The 10,581-nt window shown below is 37.2% G+C and overlaps 1 protein-coding gene across 1 annotated transcript; it reads left to right on the plus strand.

The window, feature by feature from the left end:
- Positions 1-1,514: 1,514 nt before the first annotated feature.
- On the plus strand, positions 1,515-10,528 carry fkbp1b (FKBP prolyl isomerase 1B). The gene is made up of 4 exons (XM_056765257.1): positions 1,515-1,603; positions 2,945-2,992; positions 9,548-9,660; positions 9,836-10,528. Exons 1-4 carry the CDS (start codon positions 1,567-1,569, stop codon positions 9,962-9,964), a joined length of 327 nt encoding a protein of 108 aa, XP_056621235.1. The 5' UTR covers positions 1,515-1,566; the 3' UTR covers positions 9,965-10,528.
- Positions 10,529-10,581: the final 53 nt, after the last annotated feature.

A 10,581-nucleotide genomic window follows, 5' to 3' on the forward strand; every position in this document is an offset into this window, starting at 1 on the left:
CCCCTGGTGTCATAAGACCTTCGGATGCTACGTCTTTTCACTTTGTTTCTTCTGCCCCATGCCATTAAAGCCAAAAACTACAACACATGATGTTACAAAAATGTCACATGGAACAGTGGATGCTGATATCAGAAAATTTAATAAAGTTCCCAAGGTAACCACAGTCCATACCGTATGTTTTGTAGTTCTTGTTAGCATAATTATGCTTTGGTTATTTGACATTACATACTGTAGTTGTCATTTAAAACAATAATTAATAAATAAATAATAAAAATACAAATGTAATAACAATAAACAATATAAATAACAATAGCAGACACTTTAGAGTTACTTTAGTCAAATTAAAATGGTAAGAATCCTATTCAATTAGCTCAAAGTTTATTTTAGTTTTACATCAGCAAGAATTACTAGCAAACGTCGAGCGCTGTCAGGTTACCATGGTAACTTTGTGAGGGACATTGGCAAAACATCGCAATCACATTAAATACAGCAACACATCATGCTAGTCTGTAGTAACAGGCAAGCTAACGGACAAAAGTCATATAACTGTGCAAATATATATATATGTATAGAAATATACATAGAAATGCCATTACATACATACCATTATGCGAATCACATGATAGAAGAAACCAAAGACATCGCCACACAGAGTGAAATGTTCCTAACATGACATGTGTGTGTCTGCTTCCCCGCGGAGATGTTTGAAGTCATGGACAACCGGAAGTAGATTCGAGACCGGGGCATTCTGGGGAATTGTAGTTCTAAAGTGGACTTGCGTGCGCGAAATGGAATTAAATACAAAGATATGTGATTATAATGTTCCTGAAAGAATTTAATCGAACAATTAATAATAAAAACAACAACAACAACAAAATGTATTATAATATTTAACGAATTAAGTAGTGCTAAATAAAATGTAGGCTACTTCTTGTATGTCAAAATTAAATAATGTTGCAGGTGTACAACCTTCCCACATATTAAAATAAGTGTTTTAACCATTTTAAATAATAAAGTATGCAGAACTAGAGCATACCCTTACAAAAATGAATAATGGTTTTACTACAATTAATAAAAAGATGTGTATTATAGTTAAACCACGGTAACCAGAAATGTGTTATTTGTGTAGTAACGAATCCATGCTTTATTTTACTATAATAAAAACAGAGTTAATTGTCGAAAAGGTTTACTACAGTTTATCAATTCAACGCAGTTAATACTACAGAATACATTAGCAAAGTAATTCTTACCATAGCACACTACAGTCTAGACTACAATTTCTTACAATTGGCTATAAAAGATACTAAAGTATACCACATTATTGGATTTAACCAAAGGTTTATTTAAAAAATAACCAAAATTTGATGTTTATATGTATTTTGTGCCGTGAGCTGACCATCACATTCAGTGTCGGTGGGCGGAGTGAGAGCAGCGCTGTGACAATCTCTCTCTCTCTCTCTCTCTCTCTCTCTCTCTCTCTCTCTCTCTCTCTCTCTCTCTCTCTCTCCCTCACTCACTGCAGTCAGTCAGTCACTTTCTGCTGGAGGATTCACTCGCACCGATAACATGGGTGTTGAAGTTGAAACAATATCACCGGGAGACGGTAAGACGCCATAATGTTACAAGTTCACATTTACACTTAAAAACCCTCTAGACCTGGAATGATCATTTTTAAACGCGGGGTTGCTGGGACATTCTGTTGCATGATATGTATGTATATGTAATGCATTGTAACGCCGCTTGTTAATTTAAAGCTGATAATTTGTGATAAATGTAATAAATGCACGAACTCATCGCTGTGATGTTTCGGGGCGGGTTATCTCAGTCTAGTCAGGGATTTAATAGATGTGTGATCGAATTCATGCGGCGCTGCGTCGTTCGGTCTGCGTATGACGACAAAGTACCGCGAGAGCGTTTCGAATGACATTCTAAACTCTCGCGATACTTTATTGTTTTACCGCAGACGCAGAAAGCCCGTCGCATTTTCGTGTCCAGCAGCCCACTGAATTACGGTCTGACATGATAAAGCCTCAGAAACACATATTCAGTCTACATAATAACGCAGTTGCCTGATTTGGTATCGCACAGTCTGTTTGATGTTGGTGATGTGTGTGTATCAGATGGCAGGCTTCTTGCCCTGGCTAGACAGGGCTTTTGATAGTAATCCCTGGGGGTTTGGCAGGATCATTTGGCACAGTTGGCAGTCACTGGGTATCCGATCTTATGGCACAGTGAGATGTGTGTTATGCACACCACCTGTTGATCTGCCTGTTTGGAGGTGACACCTGCACTCATAATGTATATAGATTCTTATATGATGTGTAAAATAAATGACGGATAAACCAAAATTAGGTCATTATAGTTTTTTACAAACGTTGGGGCATTTAAGTGAAAATATTTGATGAAGATCTAGAAAAGATCTGGCCTGGTGGTTATTCACATTTGTAAGATACAAGAGAAATGAGTTTACTGTACTTGGGTCTGATGAGTCATATGAACATAAATACGTCATTCCTAGAAGCTGTAGATAAGTGCAGGAGTTGACGATTTCGACGCCTTTCAGCATTAGAACTGTTGGCACAAGGAAACAATCTGAGGAACTGCCCGCTGGGGTCACTGGTGTCAGGAAGCAATGTAATGGCACTTTCTCTTTCCTTACTCTCTTGTGTCTGTGGACCCTTCTTGACTGACAACTATCTGACCCCAGTCAGCCTGCTGTCATGCGGCAAGAATTCCTGTACAGCCCACACACACACACATGTATGTTTTATTATGTTTACACTCATACGCTTTCTCCAGATGGTCAGGCCAGAGGACATGACTAGAGATGCAATGCCTCTTTCATCACCAAACTGAGATGCTTCCAGTGAATATTTTGGATGTTAAGGTATTCACATGCCATCAATCGTCTGTGTAACTGTCTCGTTCTCCTCTCTGTTTACAGGAAGAACCTTTCCGAAGAAAGGACAGACATGCGTTGTGCATTACATAGGTAAACAATCTGTCACGTCTGCTGTTGTAAATGTCCTCATGTGTTGTTTTTGAACGTTTCATTGAGCCAGCCGGTACGCCCCGCAGACTCCAGAATCAGACAGGAAACAGGATGTGGATAACAACATTCCGTCCCGATTTGTTTGAGGTTTCATTCTTCTCGATGTTTCTCTTTAATTCAGGTAGGAGTTGGATAAGTGTTGACGGGTCCTCAGCAGTGTTGTTTATTATGTATAAGTCCTTCTCATGATTATTTCTATAAGACTGGTCTATTCCTATATCACATGACAATCAGGATGTTTCCAGCTAGACAAGATAGATCCCTCTTCCTATCAATATGTTCATATCATCCAGTAAACTTGAGTGTGAGTGAAAAGTCTGAGACCTCAGCATAAAAGTCGTTTTTTTAATGTTTATAATACAAAAACAGCAAAATATTGTTGGAGCCAATATCCTCATGGCCTGTTTCCCAACATAAGTTTCCAACTCCTGTTTCCCATCTCTCTCTTACAAAGATCCCTGTCATCCTCTCTACTATCAATCAAAAGACACACAAAAGCTTCAAATATAGAAAATGAATTACGAGCTGACTGAAACGTTTCAAGAAGTAAAGTAAAAGCAATGTTTTTCGCTTCTCTTGTTGCTTTGTGGTATGTGATTTCACCTATTTAAAGGGTAAGTTCATCCCAGAAATCACCCACATGGCATTAAATATGTTTTGTGACCTCCCCGCGTCTTCTGAGCACAAATAAAGATATTGAGATGACATCTGAGAGATTTCCAGGCCTCCTCATAGACATAATGATTATAGTTGTGTCAAGGTCCCAAAAAGACATTGTGAAATTGGTCCATCTGCTCATAGTGGCTCAATTTATATATTTTTGAAGCGACGAGAATACTGTATGTGTGAAAAACAAACCAAAATAACGACTTTAATCGATATATTCTCATATTGTGTAAATTCACGAGAGTAAGTAATATTTTTTAAATTGACATTTGTCAATGACATTTGTCTATGACATTTATATCAATTTACTAAAGTAAGTAAATATACTCTGTCGCCGAATTATTAAAAACAATGTTTTAACTTGTTCTCAAATAAAGGACCTTTATTTTGACGGGTTGCCGCAAAGGGTTGTTTGACGGAAGCTTCCTCGTTGTGAATCGCGGACGCTAATATCATATGATTATAGATATCACACATACGTTGAGTAAACTTTGGTCATCTGGACATCATTCAGGGATGGAAAATGACAGGCCATTTCTCCATTTAATACCCAAATACACAGATATATAAAACAACGCAAGTATCGATAATAGTATCGTTTGTCATGAAGCTTATCAATACTCTGGTATCTACACAATTACTTACTGGTCCAAAATAGGACCGGCTTTCGTTACCCATCCCTACATGTGGGTGAGTAAAAATCCCACAAATTAGATTTTGGGATGAACTTCCCCTTTAAAGTTATGTCATCATTTGCTCACCCTCATGTCATTCCACACCTGTTTGACTTTCTAATGCACAACACAAAATATATTTTTAAGAACGTTGGTAACCAAACAACACGAAACCCCATTGACATCCATTGTATGAAAATCACTGAGACACTTCTCAAAATATATTCTTTTGTGTTACACAGAGCTAAGAGTTAGATAGAGGTTTTGAATGACATGAGGGTAAATGAATGATCATAATTTTTTTTCGAGTGAACTGTCCTTTACACTCCATCCTTCATCTAGGCTGCAAATACAAGTCACCAAAGACGCTTTAAAATAAAAGAAAGATTACCATAATCCTAGATAAATCCTCTGGTCATTGCTAAATTCGACATCTGTTCCAGCTTTTCCCCATCCATTTTAGCCCAAAACTGTCTGTGAATGAATAATACGAGTATTAAAATAAGAGTCTTTGGCCGTCTGTGGTGCTGTGTGTGGTTCAGTTTCGGCTCAGGCTCCGCAGTGCCATATTAAGTGCTGCAGACGGGCTGTATTGACGTCTGCGGTGGGACTGACCCTGTTAGCTGCTCCGAGTGCTAATGACTGCCAGACGCTCATCTTATAGTCCGTCTGCGCATGCGGTGCTGCATACTGAGTGTCTCTAGGATCTGATGGAAAACAGAATTCTGCCTCAAGTTGTTTACTTGTGCGCTAACAATACAGATATCTGATGAGAAGATCAAAAAGAAAGTTTTCTTTTGGATTGTTGGGCTTTTCGCAACATTTTGTTTAAATATTCTTGTTCAGAGGATTTCGATTGCTCAAAGCATTTGTCTCACGTTAAATACTCATAAATATGATTCATCATTGTGCAGAAAGGCAGTAGTGGAAAATAGTTTGAATGACTCCCGACCTTTGTTCATAACAACAACATTCATGTTGTATGTAATCGGCGGATGGCTGACGGTTCCGAGCCAAACGAAACAGGATGGATTTTATCACTCATGAGACTCACGCCTGAATGAGCAGTGAACACCCCCCACACACCTTTCTCCGTTCCAGTCGGGCAGAACAAATCAATTAGGCTAGTCCCGCTGGATCCCCCGGGGTTTATTATTAGGGCACAGGAAGACATCAGACCTCATGTGACTGCCATCTCTATTAATAACAAAGGCAACTCTATGTATAAATGTGCTCTGAAGAGAGACCCTTGGGATTTGTAGACTTGACCCCCCGTGGAGCTGCAGGATTAGGATGCTCTAATGGCCATAAAGAGAAAATCCCTGTCGTCGGTGTCTAGTTACACGAAGCCAAGGCGTTAAAGTAGTGATTTAATATGTATGTAATTATGTTCATCATTATGTTTTAGTGTGAGAACCACACGTCAATGAAACATTCATGTCAGGACAGAATTCATTATTTTTACTTCTCCATTTATACATAAAGAGAAAAGTGCACACGGATGTATCGTAGCTATAAAGAACATGTAATAGGTTTTGTTATTTAATGACATCATCTTATTGGAGCAGATAAACAAACAAACAAAGCACTATTCCCCAATTTCTTTCTTTGCATGTCGACACATGATCCGATGCTGAGCTCTGGCATGTTTTTAACAGAAATATCAGATGCATGCAGCCAGCATGTGCGTCTGATTACATTTGTCGCTGACTTGGACACCGGCTGCCGGCTCTCAGGCGTATACTGTATGCAGAGGTGTATAAATAGCCTCGCGGCCTCCTCCTGCTCTCCTGGTTGAAACTCTTTCCCACCGATCCCTCACGCTGGAGCGCTGGAACCGAGAATGACCTCAGAGATTTTCCAGTGAAGCCGGTCACTGGATCAGACCGGCCCCCACCACATCCATCAGCCAGAATAAAGCCTCCGCCCAGCCCGGCGCTGATGGTAATCACAGAAAATGAGTCGCGGGGGAGACGCTGCGGGGTGTAATGGGCCTGCGTCTTTACTAGAAGCATTCTGGAGCGTTTTCTTACGTTTACATTACATTACATTTATGCATTTGGCACACGCTTTTTTATCCAAAGCAACTTGCATTGCATTATTCTATACATAGTGACCCTTATGGGTCAATTTTTCGAAAAATCTTTTTCGAGATTTTTACATAATCTGAAAGCTGAATAAACAAGCTTTCTTTTGATGTATGAGTTGTTAGAATAGGTCAATATCTGGCTGAGATTTAACCGTTTGAAACTCAGGAATCTGAGAGTGCAAAAAAATCAAAATATTGAGAAAATTCCTTGAAGTTGTTTATCAGGGCCACTGTCGCAGGCCATCCACTCACAAAAATCAAGTTTTTATATATTTATGGTAGGCAAAATTTTCATGGAACACGATCTTTACTTAATATCTTAATGATTTTTGACATAAAAGAAAAATCCCTAATTTCGACCCATACAATGTATTTTTGTATTTTACTTAAAATGTTCCTGTGCTACTTAAGACTAGTTTTGTGATCCAGGGTCACATATGTTTCTGAGTATGTGCAATCCCATCAGATGGAACCCATGACTAGGACCATACTCTCTAACCTGAGCAACAGGAAAGCAAAAAGCTGTTTTTTCTTAAGAACTGGCATTAAAGCTGGTTTTTATTGCGAGAAGTTAAGCAGGATAGTTAATTTTTGCGTAAGCTTTTGTAGTAAAACAGTCTGCTGTTATCATAAACCGTCTTCTTTTGGAACAGGTCCCACTATGCAGATATCTTGGCGCAGGGGCCTTTCCTGGAAGTCAGCTCCTTTTAAATCCAGAGGGGAGTGAAAGTTAATACCGAACTGTACAGAAGTGATCTTCATATCTCCCTCGCCATGAATCAGACCATGAGGAGTAAATGCTTCTAGTGGTGTTTCTGAATCTGTATAAACAGAGAGATGAAATACTAAAACAACTTAACAGTGATCTGTACACTTAATGGAACTTATATCTGATTGACTTGGGATATTTTTGGAGTGTCACGGAAATATCTCCTTCACATGGTTTACACTGTTTAATGGGGTTAAATGTTATTGCAGAAGAGTGTGCTGGTATTGGGTTATGAGTGATTTTGGTAACACTTAAACAATAATAAAGAAATAATAAAGATGAACTAAGAATATTAAATTATTTATTTATTAACAAGTAATATTTATTGTTAATTTATTAACATTTAAACTTTGAAATTGTTTCTGTTCCTTGAAATCGAATAAAATATTGTCCTAAAAATTATTGAAACACTAACACTTAACGAAAAGTTGAAATGTTGCCACAGATATAAACTGAAATACGCTTAAAGCACTAAAATTATTATGATAAACAAATACTAAAATAAAAATTAATTTATCTAACATAGCAACATACAAAAAGAAATAAATAATAAAATGACAAATGTCTAAAACAAAATTGCTAAAAAATTAAACATAAAAAATAAAGGCTCATTTAATATATTTATAAAATTTAACAAAACTGTTTAAGTAATGTATCAACAAATGTTAACAAATAAAACATTATAATAACGTTTTACTGTTATTTTATATACTCTGTAGTTATTATTGTTTTGTTTTTAGTTTTATTAAAATTTAAATCATTTTTTTATGCTTTTTTAATTGTATTATTTGTTTGTTTATTTTTTGTGTTGCTATATAAGATTGACATATGTATTTTACGTTTTCGTATTTGTAAACTAAAATAAGCAGTCCGAGGCAACAATAAGTCTACAAATGTCATTGTGACATATTTTAGGTTGGCCTACATCAAAATATACTGCAAATAATATGTCATTTTATTTGACAAACTTATGTTTTTTTTGTGTGACAAGCTTTATTTTAGTGGTATTTATCAGTCATGGCTGACTGTAGTGTTATTGTGCATATCTTACTCTCTTTCTTCTGCCCGTCATATAGACCGAGGCAAAAGGTGACCTACTTAAACCAGACGAATAATCTGCAGAATTGGGCCAATGCTATATATTTCATTATTCTTGTTTTGATACCACAGTAGATTTGTTACTGTAAACCACTCCTGGAGTTTTAAATCTGTTAGATGGGATGCATGCCAAGCTGAACTGAATGAGTCAAATGTAGAATGTTCTAGTCGTGTCTTCAGTTTCAATAGTCTTGCTTTTAAAAGTGACAGAACACAAATATCTGTAGTGTTGATCGCTTTATTTCCACTTAGAGCAGAAAGAAAAGAAATGGCTCGCTGGTTTTTTTAAACATGATATGGTTGATGTTGATTTTTGTTTACACTCCTAAACATATGAGTATGTGCTGTTTTCATCGCAGCGCTGTGTTCTGCTTTTCTCTATTGTGTTGTATGACCTCCGTCTTCTGTTAAACTGATGTCTCAGGATGTTCTCGTGATGTTATCTTCTGTTGAGTGTTTGGCGCGGGCTGTAATTACTGTCTCCTGTTAGCCTGGGAACTGCAGATGTGCCATGATTTTGTCTAATGCCGGTCTTTTAGATGTCCATAGATTAGTGCTATTAGGGATTGTGCTTTTTTCTTAATGTTGAGGTTAGGCTTATGAACTATTACCTACAGTAGTAACTGTGCAAAATCCCCTAGCAACCATGAAACAACTTAAATGTTGCCTGGTAATTACCCACAACACCTGCATGAGGAATCACAACTCTATAGTTATTATTGTTCATTAACGTTAAAGCGATAATTCACATAAAAATACAAATTCTATCATCATTTATTCACCCTCATGTCATTCAAAACATGTTTTTGACTTTTTCTGTGGGACACAAAAGAAGATATTTGGAGAAATGTCTCAGTGGTTTTGTGTTCATGCAATGGAAGTCAATAGGGGGCCAATGTTGTTTGGTTAACGTTCTTCAAAATATCATCCATTGTGTTGTGCAGAAGAAAGAAAGTCATACAGAGTTTGAATGGCACACGGGTAAATGATATAAGAATTTACATTTTTGGGTGAACTTTAATTTTAACATTTGTTATGTAATGTGGGTACAGCAGTATTGAATTACTTGTCATGTCTTAACATGTAATATTCTGTATGTTTTGTGTGATCTAAGAGATTACCCACAAAGAAATTATTTATTGTGAAAAATATTTTAAAAATAACTTTGACTGAACTGTGTATTTCTTGCTTGATTGCAGGAATGCTGCAGAACGGCAAAAAGTTTGACTCGTCGCGAGATAGAAACAAGCCTTTTAAATTCAAGATCGGCCGACAGGAAGTTATCAAGGGCTGGGAGGAAGGAGTAGCACAGGTAACAGCGTTTCTCAAATCACTGGATTTGTACCGAAACGTTTACATTTCTAAACATTCACAATGTGGTGACATCACAACCAGCAGGTCTTAAAACACGAGGGTTGTTCGTTGTTGTGTTTTATTTATTGCTATTATTTCTAATAAGTAACATTTTTAATTTTGCCTTAATTCAGATGAGTTTGGGTCAGAGGGCGAAGATCACCTGCACCCCAGATATGGCTTACGGGGCCACAGGTCACCCAGGGGTCATTCCTCCCAACGCCACCCTTTTATTTGATGTGGAGCTGCTCAAACTGGAATGAATCACTAGCTTTCACAGGGCAGAAGTGCTCAGACGCTGAAGGAGAAACACTAGCCCCACCTAAACCTTCCTCTTCTTCGTCAGCAACGTCTTTTCTGTTCTTTTCCATCAAATGCAACGTGTAGACGCTTTCAAACTTTCTACACACCTCACAGTTATAAACTCTTTTCATTCTAGGTCACATTTTATGAATTTTTCATGCATAGAACGTCATGATTTAATCAACATTTGCATGTAATTTATACCGCACCGAATCCATTGCCTTACTGAATGTGAGTAGGGTTAGTATTTTACAGTTCTGTACTCTTGAGGGGCATTAACAACCACTGTCAGCATTGCCACTTTTGATAAACGTATATCTAGCTGAATGCAAATGATAAATGATAATGTTACTGTATTTACTATATATTTTATAAAATATATCCCTTATTGACATTTTCTGCAAGTCTCATTTCAGTCTACAAAAATGAGACGCGGAACAAAGCGAATATGTACCGTGGAGTGCTTTGTCTTCTATAAACGTTTTATCAGCTTGCTCTTAATAAATATATTTGAACACTTTGAATCATGTGTTGCTTTGTATTTTGTAATAATGATAATTGTAGAAAATCATGCCAG

The sequence above is a fragment of the Triplophysa dalaica genome, chromosome 13 (genome assembly GCF_015846415.1).
Source record: "Triplophysa dalaica isolate WHDGS20190420 chromosome 13, ASM1584641v1, whole genome shotgun sequence".
In the NCBI taxonomy this organism is placed as follows: Eukaryota; Metazoa; Chordata; class Actinopteri; order Cypriniformes; family Nemacheilidae; genus Triplophysa; species Triplophysa dalaica.

Coding starts and splice junctions, on each gene's coding strand:
- fkbp1b (XM_056765257.1), top strand. CDS start 1,567: ATGGGTGTTGAAGTTGAAACAATATCACCGGGAGACG. Junction 1,604..2,944: donor AACAATATCACCGGGAGACG/GTAAGACGCCAT, acceptor CTCTGTTTACAG/GAAGAACCTTTCCGAAGAAA. Junction 9,661..9,835: donor GGGAGGAAGGAGTAGCACAG/GTAACAGCGTTT, acceptor GCCTTAATTCAG/ATGAGTTTGGGTCAGAGGGC.